This window comes from Lissotriton helveticus, chromosome 1_1, assembly GCF_964261635.1.
Source record: "Lissotriton helveticus chromosome 1_1, aLisHel1.1, whole genome shotgun sequence".
Classification (NCBI taxonomy): domain Eukaryota; kingdom Metazoa; phylum Chordata; class Amphibia; order Caudata; family Salamandridae; genus Lissotriton; species Lissotriton helveticus.
The window spans coordinates 599,038,109-599,060,358 of NC_136057.1; the positions used below are offsets into that span (position 1 = coordinate 599,038,109).

Sequence of the window (22,250 nt, forward strand, 5' to 3'; positions counted from 1 at the left end):
AGCAAGAGGGCAACATGGAATAGTGGGAGGGGAGGAAGAGAAAAACAGTTACAAAGAAAGAAAGCAGGCCTGAAAAAGAACCTGAAACATTGAGCTAAAGGGCAGAAATCTTTGCTAATGGATGGAAGAGGTTTGTGGTGGAATGAAGGCTATGCAGCCTTGGTGTTCGGCACTACTGGAATTTGATAGCGACTGCTCTGGCCACTGGCACTAATCTTTTACAAATGAAGCACAGTGTGGTTGTTGCACTATTTGAGAGATGTCCTTATAATATAGAATATAATAAATCATGTTTTCATCCAGCAACCGTGTGCATCGGCTTTAGGTTTTGTTTGCTCTCATTGTGCTTAAGGTCTGCCACTGGGGTGGAAACTGGAAAGAGCTCAGTGGAACAGAGAAATGGAGGCGAGGAACAAACTCGTCTAGTTGTTGGGCCTTAATAAATAAGGAAGAAGTCTGAAAATGATTAAGTACTTCCATCTGGTTGTGAAAAATGGGCTTGTCAGCATATAGGGTGTAGTTCCAGGCTCATGACACAAACAGGGCCATCCATGTTCAGGCAAGGTTTGCAAGCCTAAACATATGTAAGTTAGTTCCCAAGTGGCACTTACCCCCCATTGCAAGTGGCCTGTATATTCTGATGAACCCAGTTACAGGAATTACCAGGCCCATCAGAATCGCACGATTTGATTTGTCACAAGGAAACCAGCTGACATTTCTGTGTGAAAACCCAGGGGGAAACGAGAAAATCAAGGCGGAAATGCCAGTATTCCCTCATTTCCAGGATTATCTGGACTTCTGGTAATGGTACTTACGTGTTGGGGAAATAACGTGGACTTTATCAGGCCACTTGTAATGAGGGTCTTAATTGTTCCCTCCCTCTCTTCAGAGAAGATTAACAAATCAGGCTAGTTCTCTGTTTACACTAGACATTTCTGTAGGGAGGTACTCTAGTAGGTGGGTGCACCGCTAAATAGAAGCAGGATCTACCTCCAAATGGTCAGTGAAGTTTGTGGTCCCAGTGTCAATGGGGTGTTTAACCAATGTGGGTGCACCACTAAATAGAAGCAGGATCTACCTCCAAATGGTCTGTGAAGTCTGTGGTTCCAGTGGCAATGGGGCCTTTAACCAATGTGCCTTTATTTTTAACGGGACATGCATCTTGGGAACTACCAAGACTTGAGTCACAAGAAGATGTCTTTTTTCCTCTAGATGCCTGTGGCTCCCAGCATGGAAGAGGTGAACCTGTGCGGATGCCTGCCCATCTTCTTCACCGCACAGTAAACAGATGCTGTTATGTCAGGTCTGTTCCTCAGGCTAGTGGGGAGAAGAGTGGTTAATCTTTAAGGAAAGCTGCTTGTTGCTGTAGCTACCCTCATGTTGCTGCATTTCCACTTCCACATTTTGTGAACCTACAACAGGGGAATGTAAATGTAAATGTAAATGTAAATGTAGTATACTTGTAAAGCGCACAGCTGCCCCAGCAACGGGGCGTCCCGGCGCTGTATAACTCTGGGGAACCCGTCCTGGCTTTCCCTGTGGGATGGTCCCTTGCTGGGAGTCCCCAAGGTGGAGCCAGGCATCCCCGGAATTGGTGGGGCCGTTGTGGAGATTAGGCAAGCTAATGCCCAGAGTTGCCGAGTGGAACCCCTGATTAGAGTAAGCACCGAAGCGAGAATTATCAAGTCCGCTGACCAAGGTCCACGACCCTGCCGCGTCGGGAATTGAACCCTGGTCCCGGGCTGACTTCCGCTCTCAGGCCTGCTGCCTCTAACCAGTGAGCCACACTACTCCAATCTTGGATGTTCCTGGTAAAATTCCTTTCAAAGATCACTGGGAGGACATCAGTAAAGTTGAGAGGATTGGCTTACCTTTCCTCTAGCCAAAGTCTGAGAAGCATCAGCTTTCGCAAGCACATGTAGTACACGGTTGTCATACAAATCCATGTGGAACTCCTCTAAATGGGAACATCCATTACAACACAGGTATTACAACGGAATGCCTTCATATCACGGTCAGTACAATGCAGGATCCATTACAATGCATGCCATTACAACACATGAAATAACGCATATCCCTCAGTGACCAGCACCTGCTCTGAGGTAAGCACCCGGCGTTGTTAGAATAGTCATTTTCGTTGTAATGGAGTATGCTTTGTAATGGCTTGCGTTATAATGGCCTGCGTTGTAATGGACGCTGTGTTCTATTGACCTCATTGTAAAGGTATGTATTGTAATACTTTTCATTACCTCAAGAAGCACTTCTTTAATGCGCATAAGGAAATCTGACCACACTATTCATAAAGCTGGCTACTACATTTTTAACTGCCTCTGTCCTGTACTTCCATAGAGGTTTTTTTTTAGAAGAGCCGAAATCCAGAACTGTAACATGGAGGCTGGCTGTTTTGAGAGAAGGAATACTCTTTGATGCAGGGTTCCTCTTGGATAACCTGTGATCTTTTTTCCCTTGAGCTGCACGTTTACTCTCTACCTCCAGCTACAGTTCTCAGACTGGCCAGATACAGAACACTTTTTTCATTTCAGGACTGGCTGCGTGTAGAGGGTGGGCAAAAATAAGGCTTGGGAGACTTATCCAATTTACTAATGATGGCTTTAGTACCAAACTCAATTAAATGTGAAGCGTAGGTAAAGTTATACAGGGTGTCTTCTTGATGGGGGGCTTTGAGGAAGGTCTGGTGTGGCAAGTTGGATTTCTCATAATGGCTTCTTTGTGTTTTTCCTTTCCCAGGTTCAGCTGGATGATGCCACTGGAGCCCTCGGGACAGAGAATAATTCCTGGTAAGTATTCTAAGAAAATATTTCCTCAATTTTTCCTGATTGATATGGGTTGTTTTTGGTGTCTGTACCCCGCTACCTCCTCCTATCGTCCTGTGTATTGAAGTGAAAGAATCCCTTCACCACTAGACACTCGTGTACTCCTATCTATAATGCCCTTAGTCTCAGAGTTATCATTTTAGCACTGCTAGCTATCTCATTCCAAATCTGGTTCCATCGTGACTGCTTTCCATCACCCACCAAAGCTACATCAACTTTAAGCATCTACCATTCTGGGCCCCATCCGGGTAGTCCAATCATCTGTGAGCCAAGTATTAAGGTAGCAACAAAAGAGAGAGAAGAGAAATAGAACATAATTGTGTATGCATTCCTAATATCTGCCCTGCATCTGGCTCCACGCCACTCAGCCAGGTATAGACAACCCTCCTGGGTTGTGGTGGGAAACTCCACATTTACCGGGGCTATCCACCAGTTCTCTGACAAGGGTTCCTCTTCTAGACTCCTCCTGACTTCTTCTCCTTTCGTGTAGTCAGCATCTGAGAGTGCATCTCCTCAGGCCTCTTCACACTCGATTTGCCAGAATCCTCTTCCTTTCTGCCTACCCTGTTCTTTATCTGGTCTCAGCGTTCTTTTTTCTTCTTGTTCCTTGTTTGTCTCGTCCCCCCTAGGTGTCCTTTTGTATCTGTCTCTCCACCCCCTTCCTGTATGTGCGAGTCCTTCTTTAATTTCTAGTTTTGTATCCGCCCTCTACCCTTCTCACTGTCTAACCATTGTTTTTTTCTTTTTCTAGGCTTCACGGGCGATTGGGATCTGCCGCCATGGAACCCACACTTCTTTGACCAGGTAAGTGCCTGCATCTACCAAGGAACCCATCACACTGCGTCCCCAAAATAATCACTGACACAGATGATTGGATATCCCTTCAGCCACCACCACTGGGATGGAAAGCTACTCCCACCTATGTAGGGGCTGCTCTTATTCCACGACACTTGCAACCGTCTTCAGATCCCAACCTTTGAGGCCGCACCTCATGTAAATTCTCTCCTTATGTCATCAGGAGTGAGAACAGTGATAAGTGTTTCCAGGACCAAATGTACCATCCAGGGATGGTTCTCATGTTCTTCTATAGTTAGGAAATTTGGTTAGGGTGGGAGGATTGATTACAAAGCTCTCCACAATGCAGGACCAGCATACCTGAACCACCGCCTCTCATTCTATGTAACCGCCAGACAACTACACTCTGCCCAACTTGCCCTTGCCACCGTCCCACAGATTCAAAAGACCAGAACCAGAGCAAGATCCTTCTCCTACCTTGCCACCAAGACCTGGAACACCCTGCCCATCCACCTCAGGCAATCCCCGTTGCTGACTCAATTCATGAAGGATCTTACAAACTGACTCTTTCGACTGAACCTCCACGTCCAGATGGATCAGCATCCCCAGCCCCTCTTAGCGCCTTTAGGCCCTCATGGGTGAGTAGCTATGCTATACAAACTCCTGACTGATTGATTGATTGATTGACATCCAGGGAAGCACACAAAGCATACCACTAGATCACAGTACTATCTGAAAGAAGATCAAGATCTTCAGGTCTAACCAGGAAAATGTGCGGCAGAATATCTCTGATGATAGTGCACATATTGTTGTTGAGTTGTTTTGTTCTGCTTGAGTACATACCATGGTCAATTGGAGTTCAATCCTTTCTCTGATCAGAGGCAACCAAAAAAGTTCCCAAACTCTCAGCAAGGCCAAAAAGTAAACTATCTGATATGGGCCTTCAACAGATGGATTTTAGTGTAGCAGACAATGCAGGTCAAGAGGTGCTTGGTAAAGAGGACATAAACAAGTTCTCAACTGCATGAAGAGGGGATACAGATTAGTGTCTGAGAGTGGCAATGCAAGATTGTGCAGAAATTCATAATCATCAAGGGCCTATGAACCACAGGTGGCAATGGGTAGTAGGATCCTGCAAACAGGCAACACCTCACACAATGTACAATTGGCAAGGAAAGAACCAAATAATGAAGAAACAAAAACAATGATTTTTTTACCATGATTTATTTCGCATGCAATTGCATACAGTGCAACTATACACAAAAGGCGTCCTCAAGGTGCTGCTTAGATTATCCTGCCAGGAGTGAACTTCCATATCCCCCAGAATTCTGGTTTATAGTGCTATTCAAATTTGGGTTCCTAGTCACAAGAGGAATTTGGCACACAGTGAGGTTCCTGAGGGGATTGCAACGCTGACTGAATGCTACAATGTGGTAGCAACATTTTTATGCATACCTTAATGGACAAGGCACACAAAGGGGTGAACATATAGATCTACACCTTCAGGCAACTTGGAAGACATGTCTGTGAGCTAACCACCCCTCTAAGGACACCCTTGCAGCAGACGGATATAGGAGATAGCTGTTTATTGCGACAGAGGCAGACTGCTCACACATCAGCAAGTGGAGAATCAGCTGATCAATCAATTAGGGATGTATAAACTGGGGCTCCTCACCCGTAAGGGTCTCAAGGTGCTGAGTGGGTGGTGGGGGGCTGCTGATCCGTCTGGGCACAGGGGTTTAGTCAAGAGCCAGGTCTTGAGGTCCTTCCTGAAATGGGTTAGCGACGTGCATTGCCTGATCTCCAGTATCACCTGCCCCCCATCAGTGATGACATCCTTCCACCTATGACATATACCATTTTTATTTTTCTCCATCAAATATCATAGGAGGAACTGAAAAGTGCTTTAAGATTCACTAACATATCCTTATTGAAAGTGGTCTGTAAACATGAACTTCAATTAGGTAGCTCCATAGATTTGACACAGTATTTGTAGTAATGTCACTGGATAATCTTAATAGAAATAGGACAGATTCATGTATTTACCTGAAGTAGAAACTCTGTTGCTTTGTTGTATTTTATGTAAATAACAAATTGCAGCTCCCGAATTGTACGCTTGTAACGTGCCACATCAGTAGGCAAAAGCTCGTGCTGGGGAGTCTCTGTTAAGAGGGAATCCAGTTTCTCGATAAGCTGAAAGACATATAGAATGATGCTCAGACATCTGGTATATACATCCAATCAAACCTTATATGTGGCTGTTCACCTACAGTATGCTTAAGGACGCAATACTCACCTTTAACAGCTATGTTCCAGCTCTGTAGACCAAAAGTAAGGGGACCACTGTAGACCACAGCACCAAGGGCAAAGGATACTGACCATATCAAGGCATGTTGACAGACATTGTGTCTGCCCCCGTGCCCCATGGCATCTGATTATCACCTCCAGTTGCTCTTTCAATTAAGCGTATGGCTGTCCATGCTGGCATGACCCCAGCATCAACTGGCAATCACTCATAGACGGAGCTGCTGAAGGACAGAGGAGGCCCCTCTACTAGTAGCGGCTGCTACCGGACCCGGGTGGTTGGGGGGGGCAAAAAAAGAAACCTACTTAAAATCGTTCTGTGCTACTCCTTACCGTGCACATTGTGCCCTTCTGCAACAGTCTCAAGACATCAAAAACACGTGTTTGGAAACAGCGATATATATATATATATATATATATATATATATATATATATATATATATATATATATATATATATATATATATATATATATATATATATATATATATATATATATATATATATATATATATATATATATATATATATATATATTACCTACTGGCGGTCGCCAGTAGGTATATATAGTTAGGATTTTTTCTCTATGGGTTTTTTGAAAATTCTATGTCTAATAACTTTGGCGTTTGTGGACGGAATTGGCTGAAATTTTCAGGAAAATGGCACATTTTGTTTCTGAGCAGCCCTTGAAAATTTGGGGGGGGTTCGTCCAGTAGGGGCCGAGAAAAAAGGGGGGTCCCAAAACGTGTTTTTAACATTGAGTTTTCCATAGGGCGGTTGGCCTCACTTTTAGCCCGAACGGCTGAATGGATTTGCACGAAACTTGGCAAAATTGTAGGGACTGGTAGCCCGATGTGCCTTTTGTAGGTCTCAATATATGTGCTCCAGTGGATTTTGAGAAATTAACGTTTAAAAAAAGATATATATCTGTAACAGCGGACCGGTTAGCGCTCTGGTTCGCGGACTTTTCGCGCAACGGAGCTTTGTGAAGCGAAGCTGATTGGTTCTCCGGCGTCTGTCAACATTCCAAACAGTCCGTAGCGGCCGCCATCTTGTCTCTCGGTAGGATCGAGAGACAAGAGGAGGTCAAAACAAAGGGGGAAATAACTATAAGGGGGCATAGTAGATCCTCGCTGACCCCCTAGGTTTGATGTGGAGGTTTTAAAAGGGCCCCGCGGGGCAAAAAAAAATAATAAAAATAATAATTGAACGGCTGAATGGATTTGCACGAAACTTGGCAAAATATTAGGGACTGGTAGCCCGATGTGCCTTTGCTAGGTCTCAATATATGTGCTCCAGTGGATTTTGAGAAATTAACGTTCAAAAAAAGATATATATCTGTAACAGCGCTCCGCTTCGCGTAACGGAGGTTTGCGAAGCTGATTGGTCATTCTGTCACTGGGCTATAGTTGGGCTACATCTGGCTGATATTTGGGCTACATTTGTTTTTTTGTGTGTCTGGCGGCCATCTTTGGGCTACATTGGGCTACATTGGGCTTCATTGGGCTACATTCGGCTAATTAGCAAATAGCTCATCGCAAACTAGGAATGGTAAAGAATCGCTATTTATTCCTTAAAGTTCGCTATTTAGGAAATGCAAATAACTTTGATGATACATATGGCGGTTCATCTCTAACAAGATAAGAAGCATAGGGATAGATTTATGATGACTGGCGCATCACCAGGGATGTGTTAGTCATTCTGTGCCGCTGTTCCGTCACCTATGGTGTGCTGCATTTACAATGCGGCGCATCACGGGGCAAAAACAGCACAGATGCGTGATGTATCTGTGCCGTAAAGGTGGCGCATTGCTGGAGTTGTATCGCAAGTGTGATGAAGCTCCAGCAAGGGCCGGGGGTGCCCCTGTCGCAGGGTTTCTGTTCTCACACAGAACTGTGGACAGAGGATTGGAACCTCGGCGAATTAGGGTGTCCCAAAACTCACGTTAGTAATCAAAAACTATTTAGCAAGCTAGGTACAGTGTCACATTGGATATAACAAACTCTCAATGTTTAGACAATCCATAATATGAACTTATAGTACCTCAGGATACGTGGAACTCATGAACAGTCGGTCGTTATATATTTCTTAGAAACCAGAACATGGAGTTAAGAAGAACACATGTGTATTTGAAATGTTTATTTACTAATGCCGTCTTCTCAGGCGTAGTACCTTAGATAATAAAAGTACACATATTATCAGTAGCAAAATTACCAGCATAGTTACTAGTACATAAAAAGTGAATGGTGATAGTATGTTAACATGCTGTAAATGAATAAGAGTTAGCAACACTTATAAGCAGCCGCGGGCCGTGGAGGGAGTTACGGTGAGGCAGGGAGGCGGGGAGGGGGAGAAGCAGGGTGGAGAATACAAGTACACATATTATCAGTAGCAAAATTACCAGCATAGTTACTAGTACATAAAAAGCGAATGGTGACAGTATGTTAACATGCTGTAAATGAATAAGAGTTAGCAACACTTATAAGCAGCCGCGGGCCGTGGAGGGAGTTACGGTGGGGCAGGGAGGCGGGGAGGGGGAGGGGCAAGGTAGAGAGGGCTCCACCCTGCTTCTCCCCCTCCCCGCCTCCCTGCCTCACCGTAACTCCCTCCACGGCCCGCGGCTGCTTATATCTCACCCTCCCTAATACACATATTATATTATTTGCTAAGAAGGTCTCTTTGTGTTGGTTTAGGGCGTGCCCATACTTTAGTGTCTTAGATTTGAAGGAATCACATCAGCATACACCAGCTCTCTCTTCATGTGAACCGCATCAACTGTTGTGTATGTGTGTTCGGCAAAGCAATATAAAACCCGCCTCATGCCCAGAATTGGCAGAAGTTGCACTTATGTTATGAGTATGAAGTCGTGGAGATCAGACCTCATAACAATTCTGTATCGTGTTGTTCTTGAAACTTTAGCACTCGCTGTACAGATATAGTTTAACAAGTAAAGCAGATAGTAGACCAATAACATATTATTCTCATGTAAACCACGATGAACTACTAGGTGGAAAGCTAAAGCAACAACTAAATGTCGTGTGCAGAAGTTGCAAAAAAGGAAAAATGGCGTTTAAACCGGTAATGAGCCCATGCTAACTTAACACGGTGTAAAGATATCCAGGACCTAGATGACACCTCCTCATGATCCGGAAACGAACTGAATAAGATAATAGAAGTGCCATCTCATGAGAGCAGATTGCAAGTTTATATGTGGACGGTCCGCAAGGTAAAGCATTAAAAACTAGGAAAATTCAATGCTAAAGAAAAATAAAACAGCCAAGTACTTTATCGAGTCTTAAGCCAATAGGCAAGGTAAATAATAAAAACTTGACAATTAAGTCAATGAATTGTCAATGAAATGCTAGTACTCAGCATATGAAACATGAAAAAGGTCTATGACATAACTGTGTATGCAAAATAAGCTGCAACAGCCTCCAACAGGAAGTCACCGTCTTCATCCGAAAACAGTTCAGCCATCCAATTTAAAAGCGGAAAAGAACATACGTGCTCTCCCAGCACCGGATCCTCTATCACCATCAGAGGACAGCTCGGTGGGTTTTCAAGAAAGCTGTGTTCCAAGAAAGACTGTGCTGCCGCCAGTAAATTCCAGGGACCAAGTAGTCCATGCATCAATGCCACAGCCATAATCCTTTCGCCAGGACAAATCAACTCGTGAGTAATGATAGGAGTCATCAGCTGATTAAAGTCGACGTCAGGAGAAACCGGTCCGCAGAGACACAAATCAATGGCCCAATCGAAATCACAGGTCAGGCAGTGAAATACAGGCTGGACACAGGTGAAGTAGGAGAACCGAAAAGATAATCCATATGCCGTGCTTAATATCGCCAACGGCATTGTGCCATAATATTCTAGCATGCGATTGCGGAACAGTGTCAGCAGCTGCAGGGTCGGAGGTTGCATAGGAGGGACATCCATATTTAAAAATGTAAAAAAGCACAAGAGCGTCCGCTGGTAATGCAAGTAAAAATGCAATCCACGAACCAGAGTGGAGAAAATGGAATGAAAGGGAGCAGGGATGACTCCAAAGATTTTCTCAAATGAAGTCACGAGACCACTGGTAACAACTTTAAAAAAGTGTGCCAGGGATTTTGTGGAGGATGCGTTAAAGATAGTCGGAAACATGTTGCTGAAATTGAAAGGCAAACCTGTGTACGGGTGTTCGCTATGTGAAGTACGAAAGTTTCACGGGCCGACCTCAAGGCCACCTCTCTCTGAGACAAAAGAGCTCTTATTCTTGTCATGCCGTTGAAACGTGTCCCAAGGTTGGTATTTGTGGCCAGATTGAAAACTCCCTATGTTCATGTGTGGGAGGAAATAGAACATTTCTGCAGCAAATAACCCGTTCACTTACTGTTACGATAAAAGGAATACTTTTAATTAACTCAGAACAATCTTCATTATTGAGCATCAAATAACTACCATTTTCCAACAACTTGAACGTGGGGATGATAGCAGGAACTGGCGTGCCTTGCAACACGCAAGCCATATTTGGTCGGTGTTTGTTGCATGAATCGTGTAACTGTATGTGCCTACACATTAGTGAATGATCTGGCGTCTCAGTGCATTCCTCTCCATTCAGATAAACTTCTTGATCATCTTTGAAACATCTGTATGTGTATGGAAGCGACCAGACCTCATGAACAAAAGCACTACCTAAAGGTTCATAAAGACCTATTGGTATATATTTCATACAATTTGAAAACTTATATAAAGCAAAAGGCAGCGTTATTAAACCGTGGATAAGGCATGTTGCCAAAAAACCCGCAATCCTCTGCTGATGATGTCACTGAGCATGTCATGAATGATGTAATATGTGACATCATCAGTAGTGGATTATGGGTAATAGTATCTCTAGTTTACTCCCCTATAGCTGTCTTTCTTTTAACATAAGTGTGTGTTTCCTTCCCTTATACTTACTGTTTTTGGTTCGCTTCCAGTTCGCGTACCAGCGAGCGAACTAGGAAGCGAACTAAGAGAAATAGAGGTTGGCACAGTTCCAAATATTGTACCAATTTTTTAATAACGGGGAGGTAGTTCTGAAAAGAACTTTTTTTTTTATTTTTCTGAACATTTTTTTAATGTTTTTGAATTTTTCGGAACAGTTTTATATTTTTTTGGGTTTTTCTTGGAGGGGGCAATGAAAACGATTCATTGTAAAGGGCTCAACAGGAGCAACAAAACAAAAAAAAGAAGTATTTATTATTTTGGGCGTTTCGGACAAACTTGCATATGATAGTCAATAGCTCTGTTGATCAGAGTGATGCTTCTTTCTCCGTAGGAAATGAATCCATCGCAAAATACGCAGGTGTGTTTTACTTCACCAGATCTCATTTGTATATTTGGCACCATCTCCCTGCCCTCTGGTCCCGTTACTTCCGGTACAACAGATCTTCTGGCCATAATAGGGAGATTATCTAGGTCGTTCCGAAACTGTGCAGCACTGTAGTTGTTAGGATGCCACCTAGTCATATGGCGATGCATTGTGTAGTTTCCGAAACTGTATTTTTTGTCGGTCCCTCTGGACAGTCTATCTTGACATATAAGGCAAGTTACGTATCTTGCATTTACTTTTTTCTGACCTTTGGGAATTTTAAAAAATTGCCAAATGAAGTTTTCTTTCCGGTGAGACGTCTTGGGCTGCTCAGGCAAAAACTGCCTCTCTTCGTGCTCGTCCTCCTGTTCCTCTTCTTCTTCTTCTTGTTGAATTACAACTTGAGCAGGTGGTCCACTCTTCCTTGGATGTGGTGGAGGTGGTGGGGAAGCACCAGCTGAAGCTACTAAAGAAGCCATTGCTCAGTGATCACAAAGGGTCTTTCTCTCACAATGATGAAAGTCAGAGTGAGGAAAGAAGGAGGGATTTTCATCATTTGGGAAAAACAAGAGTTCTCAACCAATCAAAAGTGTTCATTTTAGATTATATGACCTAGTCTTACATCATTAGGAAACCAAAAGTGAAATGAACCAATGAAAAGTGTTATTACCAAGTCACATGACTTGCTGTGTTTACGTTAAGCGCTTTGCAGGGCCTCCCGGTTTGCTTCCAGAAACCTGCGCTTTGGCACTCGCTTCGCGTACCAGTTCGCTAACGTAGCACGTCATATGACGTATCACGCGACAACGTGGAACGTCATGCGGACGGGAGGCGTCACGATGTTGTTTTCTAACGCGGCACTTGCGGTAAAGAAACGTTTACCGGCTCGCGGTCTATTTCGCGGCATCAAGGTCAGCTAACGGGAAGCTTCCCGATTCGCGAAGCGGGAACGAAGAAAAAAAAATATTTTAAAAAAAAATTATTCATAAACATATAAAATATATTTTTGGATTTAAAGAAGAATACATTTTACAGCTACAGATATTAGCTGTTAAAAAAAAAATGAAATTCACAGAAAAAACCATAGGTTATAGACCATATATAGTTAGGAATTAGCATTTACAAAACCTTGAAAATTCACTGAAAAAACCATAGGTTATAGACCATATATAGTTAGGAATTAGCATTTAGAAAACCTTATTTCACTCACACAAAACCATTGAAATTCCATATATAGTTAGTTGCACTAACTATATATCGCGCACCCGCAATCCACTGCTGATGATGTCACATATTACATCATTCATGACATGGTCAGTGACATCACTGATGACATCACTGATGACAACATCCAGTGATTATGTGTTTCTGTAAAGTTTAAATATGTTTTACATATTGAAGAATGAGTGGATGTATAAGTGTCTGAATGAAGGTTTTAGTAGGTGCGTGATTGACTGTATGAGTGAGTGATTAAATGCGTCTTACTAAATGCACGGGTTAGTGACTAAACTGTCTGAAAGTGTGCATCAGTATGTCTGTTGTTGTGCAAGCTGCTGCATGTGTTGATCAGTAGCTATATAAGTAGCTATATGGGTTATTGATTGGTTGCACAAGTATTTGTATGGGAGACTGAGTGTGTGTATGGCTGGCTGGGAGGTGTGTGACTCTGTGCAGATCAATGTGTACTTGTATCAGTGATTCTATAAGAGAGTAAGTATGTGTTAGTATATGTTTGAAAATGTAAGGTACTCTATGTTTAACTGTGTAGATTAGAAAATGGAAGTGTGATTGATTCTTTACAGGACTGACTAGGTGTGTGAGTAACTCCATGGATGAGTGGCAGAGTGTGAGTGTCTGTATAGGTGTATGAGTGCATATGATAGTGTTGTAAAGATGAGTGATTGTATGTATGAATGATTGTATGGGTGAATGAGTGAATGTGTGTGTAGACGTAGGAATCAGTGAATGCGTATGTAGTAACTAGTATTGGTGTGTCAATGGTTTCAAAAATTATACTCTGTATTTAACACTGGGTGTAACAGAGGTTATATTAAAGTTGAGGAGATGCATTGTATTGTCACATTAATGATATCATCATTGATGTGACCATTGATGTCAAAAGAGATATCATCAGTGATGTCATTTGAGATGTCATCAGTGATGTCATCAGTGATGTCACTGACCATGTCATGAATGATGTAATATGTGACATCATCAGCAGTGGATTGCGGGTGCGCGATATATAGTTAGTGCAACTAACTATATATGGAATTTCAATGGTTTTGTGTGAGTGAAATAAGGTTTTCTAAATGCTAATTCCTAACTATATATGGTCTATAACCTATGGTTTTTTCAGTGAATTTTCAAGGTTTTGTAAATGCTAATTCCTAACTATATATGGTCTATAACCTATGGTTTTTTCTGTGAATATATATATATATATATATATATATATATATATATTACCTACTGGCGGTCGCCAGTAGGTATATATAGTTAGGATTTTTTCTCTATGGGTTTTTTGAAAATTCTATGTCTAATAACTTTGGCGTTTGTGGACGGAATTGGCTGAAATTTTCAGGAAAATGGCACATTTTGTTTCTGAGCAGCCCCTGAAAATTTTGGGGGGGTTCGTCAAGGGGGGGCCGAGAAAAAAGGGGGGTCCCAAAACGCGTTTTTCCCATGTTAATTTCCATAGGGCGGTTGGCCTCACTTTTAGCCCGAACGGCTGAATGGATTTGCACGAAACTTGGCAAAATTGTAGGGACTGGTAGCCCGATGTGCCTTTTGTAGGTCTCAATATATGTGCTTCAGTGGATTTTGAGAAATTAATGTTCAAAAAAAGATATATATCTGTAACAGCGGACTGGGCAGCGCTCCGCTACGCGTACTTTTCGCGCAACGGAGCTTTGTGAAGCGAAGCTGATTGGTTCTCCGGCGTCTGTCAACATTCCAAACTGTCCGTAGCGGCCGCCATCTTGTCTCTCGGTAGGATCGAGAGACAAGAGGAGGCCAAAGCGAAGGGGCAAATGACCATAAGGGGGCATAGTACATTGTCGCTCACCCCCTAGGTTTGATGTGGAGGTTTTAAAAGGGCCCCGCGGGGCAAAAAAAAATAAAAATAATAATAATCGAACAGCTGAATGGATTTGCACGAAACTTGGCAAAATTGTAGGGACTGGTAGCCCGATGTGCCTTTGCTAGATCTCAATATATGTGCTCCAGTGGATTTTGAGAAATTAACGTTAAAAAAAAAAGGTATATATCTGTAACAGCGCACCGCTTCGCGTACTTTTCGCGTTACGGAGCTTTGCGAAGCGAAGCTGATTGGCTCTCCGGTGTCTGTAAACATTCCAAACAGTCCGTAGCGGCCGCCATCTTGTCTCTCGGTAGGATCGAACAGCTGAATGGATTTGCACGAAACTTGGCAAAATTGTAGGGACTGGTAGCCCGATGTGCCTTTGCTAGGTCTCAATATATGTGCTTCAGTGCATTTTGAGAAATTAACGTTCAGAAACAAGATATATATCTGTAACAGCGCTCCGCTTCGCGGAGATAAAATTATATGTGTATTACCTAGCTGTTGCTAACACCAGTTAGCGACGGCTAGTAGAAGATAGCGACCATCTTGGGCCCCACTTTGCATGTGAGTGATATTTATCACTAATGACATGCAAAGTGGGCATGCCAAGATGTTAGCGACTGGAAACAGTCGCTAACATCGCTATCTCCTATTATCAACTTTTGGAAATATTCGAGATAAGGGCGAATATCTCCAAAAGCTACCACCTGCCCTGAGCAGTTCTTAGCCATGTTATCCAATGGGAGGTGGATAACATGGCTAAGAGCATTAGCTCGGTAATGCATGAATATCGCTGAGTTTTCAGCGATATTAATGCATTGCGGTCGTTTTTTATCGTATTTCCGATAAACCTTGATAATAGCAAGGTTTATCTGCGATAATTTCTGACGGTAAAAAAATCGTTGCTAAGCATCGTTAGGGATAAATATCGCTTAACTTTGGTAATATGCCCCAACGTCTGTTAACGTTCGATTCGAAGGAAATCAGGAAGTGTTGAAAAACATTGTCTGCGCCATCTTGTCTTTTTTCAAATGCCACACTTTTGTCGTGCACGGCAGCCATTTTAGATGCCTTGACCAGACCCACTCTGTGCACGCTGTCGATCCTTAGCATGGCTCCCCACCCTCGCAAGCATCTCCCCCAGGCAGTGGTCACCCCCGCTCTCTGTCTTATGCATGGGTAATAAACCTCCCCCATCTGCGCTGCTGTTCCCTGAGAATCACACCCTGTGCCCGCCCGACACCTCCCTTTCGCCCTATTCACTACCGCACCCTCTGACACTCCTTTTCCTCTGTGTCCGATTGTCCAGGCTGGTCCTAGGGTATCAGCTAGCCCTGCAGATGTAGTTTATGGCCACAGCTGTAAAGAATCACCCCTCTTCAAAGGAGTTATAGTAGATCAAGGCCCACACTCGATGAGATCCGTCACAGCAGAAGCGTTGCTATTATCTGAAAACCATCCTGTATTGTGATTGGGGAGGGGACCGAGCCTGAAGCGGAAGATTCCAGGGATGACTGTTTGTACATCAAAGTTTTTACAATTATGTGTCACATTAAAAATATATAGCACTCCGACAAAGTAGTAAGATTATAAAACTTTAATAATTTATAAATATATACAAGAAAACAAAAATAGTAATAACATATAAACATTTTTAGGGAAAAACAACGAAGTAGCGGTCGGCTGTGCGAATAGTCCCAACGCAGCACAACGTCCAGATTTCCGGCGTGGGGCGTCGCGGGGGGTGGGTCATCAGTAGCAAACTGTTGTGCGAATAGTTCCAAGGCAGCAGAACGCGCCGAAATCTAGATGACACGAAAGTGATGTCTAGTAAGTTGCCACCCAGCAAATAACGGCATGGGGCGTCGCGGGGGGTGGGTCATCAGTAGCAAACTGTTGCGCGAATAGTTCCAAGGCAGCAGAACGATGGCACCAAGGTGATGTCCAGTAAGTTGCCGCACTGGTTTTGGTATCCTACAATGCTGCTCCGAATAACGGCGTGGAGCGCCCCGGGGGAGGCGGCGTGAACGGGCCTCTCCAGGTGGAGTGTCATCTGTTGTAGTGGGGCGCCCCTTTACCGTTTCAGTTGCCATTCCGTCCGTTTTTGGTCCACTGTGTCAAAAGCCGCAATTCAGCTGAGTTGCGCCCACTCTTGCGGTGCAGCGATAGGCGGCTGTCACAGGACTCTCAAAATGGCGGCAGGCTGTTTCCTTTTTGGGCCTGGTCCACTGAAATGGCCCTGGGACACCTTGGAAATCGGACGCTTGTCTGCTAGGTCTTGGACCCCATTCTCGAAAGCGTCCCCTCCGCCTTGAGAATTCATCAAAAGTTTTGGGGGCTCCGACTCCTGCAGGCTTCTGGTGGGGAGCGGCTGCCATGATTGCTCGCGGAATGACCACGACTGAGCTACGAGATGGTGGTGCTTTCATGCTGACGCCAGCTTCAGTCTGAAACATCCAGAAACAAGGTGGGGCTTTCATCGTTTGGGAAAAAAAAAAAGTTTTCATCCTATGAAAAGTGTTGTTTTTAGGTCACATGATCAAGCCTTCCATCATTAGGAAACCAAAAGTAAAATGAACCAATGAAAAGTTTTATAAACAAGTCACATGACCTGTTATGCGGCATAGGGTGTAAAATGCGGAGAAAATACGTTGGCACGTGAGGCGGCGTCAGTAGCGGACCGATGTGCGAATAGGCCGAAGGCAACACAACGTGCCAAGATCCGGGTGGCACCGAGGTGGTGTCCAGCAAGTTGCAGCACTGGTGTGGCCATCCTACAATGCTGAAAGTCGGCGTGGGGCGCCCCGTTGGCCTGTGAGTTTGCGTCAGTAGCGGACCGATGTGCGAATAGGCCGAAGGCAGCACAACGCGCCAAGATCCGGATGGCACCGAGGTGGTGTCTAGTAAGTTGCCGCACTGTTATGGATATCCAACAATGCTGAAAGTCGGCGTGGGGCGCCCCGTTGGCCTGTGAGTTTGCGTCAGTAGCGGACCGATGTGCGAATAGGCCGAAGGCAGCACAACGCGCCAAGATCCGGATGGCACCGAGGTGGTGTCTAGTAAGTTGCCGCACTGGTGTGGCCATCCAACAATGCTGAAAGTCGGCGTGGGGCGCCCCGTTGGCCTGTGAGTTTGCGTCAGTAGCGGACCGATGTGCGAATAGGCCGAAGGCAGCACAACGCGCCAAGATCCGGATGGCACCGAGGTGGTGTCTAGTAAGTTGCCGCACTGGTGTGGCCATCCTACAATGCTGAAAGTCGGCGTGGGGCGCCCCGTTGGCCTGTGAGTTTGCGTCAGTAGCGGACCGATGTGCGAATAGGCCGAAGGCAGCACAACGCGCCAAGATCCGGATGGCACCGAGGTGGTGTCTAGTAAGTTGCCGCACTGGTGTGGCCATCCTACAATGCTGAAAGTCGGCGTGGGGCGCCCCGTTGGCCTGTGAGATGGCGTCAGTAGCGGACCGATGTGCGAATGGGGCCAAAGGCAGCGCAACAATATTTTCTGATTTGAAGACACCACAAGGCGCTGAGATGCCAAGATCCGGATGGCACCGAGGTGGTGTCTAGCAAGTTGTGGCACTGGTGTGGCCATCGTACAATGGTAAAAGTCGGCGTGGGGCGCCCTGTTGGCCTGTGAGATGGTGTCAGTAGCGGACTGATGTGTGAATGGGGCCAAAGGCAGCGCAACAATATTTTCTACTATATTTTCGGAGTAGAAGACACCACAAGGCGCTGAGATGCCAAGATCCGGATGGCACCGAGGTGATGTGTAAGTTGCGGACCGATGTGCGAATGGGGCCAAAGGCAGCTCAACAATATTTTCTGAAGAGAATACACCACAAGGCGCTGAGATGCCAAGATCCGGATGGCACCGAGGTGATGTCTAAGTTGCGGACCGATGTGCGAATGGGGCCAAAGGTAGCGTAACAAGATTTTCTGTATGGAAGATACCACTAGGCGTTGAGATGCCAAGATTCGGATGGCACCGAGGTGATGTCTAGCAAGTTGTGCCACTGGTGTGGCCATCGTACAATGGTAAAAGTCGGCGTGGGGCGCCCTATTGGCCTGTGAGATGGTGTCAGTAGCGGACTGATGTGCGAATGGGGCCAAAGGCAGCGCAACAATATTTTCTGACTGACACCACAAGGCGCTGAGATGCCAAGATCCGGATGGCATCGAGATGATGTCTAAGTTGCGGACTGATGTGCGAATGGGGCCAAAGGCAGCGTAACAATATTTTCTGTATGGAAGATACCACTAGGCGTTGAGATGCCAAGATTCGGATGGCACCGAGGTGATGTCTAGCAAGTTGGTGTGGTCATCCTACAATGCTGAAACTCGGCGTGGGTCACCCCATTAGCCTGTGAGATGGCGTCAGTAGCGGACCGATGTGCGAATAGGCCGAAGGCAGCACAACGCGCCAAGATCCGGATGTCACCGTGGTGGTTTCATAGTTGAGAGGCACTTCATCTGCAGTGGGGCGCCGAGATGCGGATGGCACCGAGGTGATGTCTAGCAAGTTGCTGTACTGGTGTGGTCATCCTACAATGCTGAAATGTAGTGGGGCGCCCATTTACCGTTTCAGTTGCCATTCAGCTGAGTTTCGGCTGCTCTTGATGCTACAGCGACAGGCGGCTGCAAGAGGACTCTCAAAATGGCGGCCTGTTCTTTGGATTTGGGCCTGGTCCACTAAAATGGCCCTGGGACACCTTAGAACTCGGACGCTCGATTTTTTTTTCCTTTCCTGTACATGCAAAAAAAGGTAAATGCCCGGTATGTTACACGCTTCATCTGCCACGATGAACTCTCCAGAGGAACCGAAAAAAAATATAGTTGTGGTAACTATACCATGCATCGTCATATGGAGAGGTGGCACCAATTAATTATAGTGCTGCATAAAAGAGAGATTTGGAGGAGAACCCCTGACCTGCTAGTACATTCATCAAAGAAGTGGCACTGAGAGCTTCAGAGGCAAGGGAAACGGTCCCAAATATTTAGAAGAACTTTGGAAAGATTAAAATGACATGTTTAGATTGTGGTAAATTAATTTCATGTGGGCAGATGAGTGTTACTCTAATAAATACAGCATATGAACATCATCATAGTCGATGGTTGGTAGAGACATTTTGACTATATCCTGGACCTGCCCGTCCTCGCCCAAAATGGCGCCGGAATAAATGGGACTCGTAACTCCTTGTTGTGTACTGGTTGCAGAACCTTGAAATCACGAGATACGTATGCAGTTTTGAAGCAAATGGCGGGCGGGGACGAGAATTGATTGAATATTTCGACATCCCTATTGATATTAAGTTCTGATGTGTTATTGATTACTGTACTGTTGAAAATTCGAATTAACGTCACCCATGGTACTTGCCCGCAAATGTATATCTAGATAATTTTATTGTAACTGGCCCTGTCGTATTTTAATCATAAAATGTACGTCCACCGATTCCGTAACTGTTAGACACCTTAGTTTTTGCAACCTAATGGCCCGCCCGTTACGTTCCTCTAAAGTGTAAATGTCTATTCATCATATACGATTACAGTTTGCTCCGTGGCAGGCCCACGTGGTTATAGGCTCGTATTTGTATAATGAAATTTTCACAATAAAGGTTTTTAAAAGAAAACATGGTAGTAGTGTATACATTGGTAAAGTTTTTAATAATAGTCACTGTTTTAGAATCATTAAAAGGCAAGTGAAATAAAGCAGACCAATTACATGAAGGGTAAAAGGTATAATACGAAGGAACGCAGTAAAGATAAATGGTCAAGGGCTGTTGTGTTTTCTATTCCTGCAACATAAAGTGATCGATAAGAATCTCATATTCAGGCGTATCGGCGACTAAGACAGCAGGTCGACCCTCTTTTGCTCAACGGCTCCGTCATGGGACGAAGAAACGCTCTTTTTCTCGAAAAAAGAATATATTTTACTTGCAGGACAGTTGTAAAATTTCCGGGAAAGTACATTAGCCTGGAACATTATAACATATATTTAAGAGAAAATAATGTTCGGAAGTAATTAAAAGCGTAATTTTTAGGTGATATGACCAAGGCTTTCATCATTAGAATAAGAAAAGTAAAATGAACCAATGAAAAGTTTTATTAACAAGTCACATGACTTGTTATGCTTACGTTACGCGCTGCGCGCCCCGGATGACTTCCGGATGCGCTAACGCGGCGCGTCATATGACGCATTACGCGACAACGCAGGTCCAGAATATAGTCAAAATGTCTCCACCAACCAGCGGTCGAAACACAACCCCTTTCAGCAGGCTAAATAGTTCTGTTAAATGACAACAGAAGGGACAGGCAACAAGAACCATCAGTCAAAGAGGGGAGGGCTAGTTCTTCTCTACCGGGTTACATTGGGGCGCTACCGGAACTGATCGAATTGGTAGTCTACAGTGTTTCTGGATGTTTCAGACCGAAGCTGGGGTTAGCATGAGAGCAGCACCATTTCGTAGCTCCGTTGTGGCCATTCCGCAACCAATCATGGCAGCCGCTCTTTATCGTTATTTTGGGCGGGGTGGGTGGCGGAGCCGAGCTGTTTTGCAGCCATCATTGTGTGGAGTTCAGTTCATCTCACTAGTTTTGTATTTGTTATGAGGGGTTGTTCCTAATGTTTCTATTTTAGCGAGGTCAAAAAGAGATCCCATTAGTGGCCTACTGATTTTGCTCGATTCCTTTTCTTTTTTTTTACACGATTTTTCGTTATCTGCAAAGACTAAACAGAGTATTGCGACTCTGTGTTTGTTTGTAAATAGAGAATGAACCAAAGAGAACTAATTCTAAAACAGTAAATACTTGGATAACAATCAATCAAATGGAGAGAGAAGCAGGCACGACGGATTACAACGGGGGCAAAGGCCTGCGTTAACTACCTTTCACTATCTGCAAAGAGAGAGTACTCCTAATAGAAATGAGGGGGGGGGGCACCATTCAAAGCAGATCAGTGTGCATAAACACGAAAATGTTTTCACTTACCACGTACTTGACATTCGACAGCTTATGATATTTGCTATTAAAAAACCATTGAAATTCACTGAAAAAACCATAGGTTATAGACCATATATAGTTAGGAATTAGCATTTACAAAACCTTGAAAATTCACTGAAAAAACCATAGGTTATAGACCATATATAGTTAGGAATTAGCATTTAAAAAACCTTATTTTACTCACACAAAACCATTGAAATTCCATATATAGTTAGTTGCACTAACTATATATCGCGCACCCGCAATCCACTGCTGATCATGTCACATATTACATCATTCATGACATGGTCAGTGACATCACTGATGACATCACTGATGACATCTCAAATGACATCACTGATGACATCACTGATGACATCTCATTTGACATCATTCTTGTGCTAATACGATAAACCTCTTCAGACTCTAATATAACCTTAGATACACTCAGTGTATACAGACACTCACACACTGCCACTCATCCATGGAGTTACTCACACACCCAGTCAGTCATGCAAAGAAACAATCTCACCTCCATTTCTTCAACTATACAGTTAAACACACCTTACTTATTGAAACATATACTAACACATATTTACTCTCTTATACAATCCCTGATACAAGTTCACAATGATCGATACAACCACTCACTCATTCAGTGGCTCTCATGCACAGTTATTTATATATGCCAACTCTCACATGTACTGTGTTTTACATATGTACTTACTATGACATGTAGCATTGAGATATCCATTCACTCATCAATACACTCATGCACACAGTCAACTGCCCATGTAGCTGTTTCCACATGCACTCTTGAACTCATACACCTAGTGAATAAACTGCTCACACATCTATGCATAGAGTCACACACCTTCCAGCCACCCCCACACAAACTCAATCTCCCATAGAAATACTTGGGCAACCA

The 22,250-nt window shown here is 44.2% G+C and overlaps 1 protein-coding gene across 3 annotated transcripts in view; it reads right to left on the reverse strand.

The window, feature by feature from the left end:
• Positions 1-22,250, reverse strand: part of DNAI7 (dynein axonemal intermediate chain 7) — a 931,046-nt gene that overhangs the window by 616,784 nt on the left and 292,012 nt on the right. For all 3 annotated transcript variants that reach the window (XM_078674105.1, XM_078674106.1, XM_078674108.1), the window contains one exon: positions 5,676-5,822. In XM_078674105.1, the coding sequence (XP_078530231.1) occupies positions 5,676-5,822 (147 nt within the window). The remainder of the gene's footprint in view (positions 1-5,675; positions 5,823-22,250) is intronic.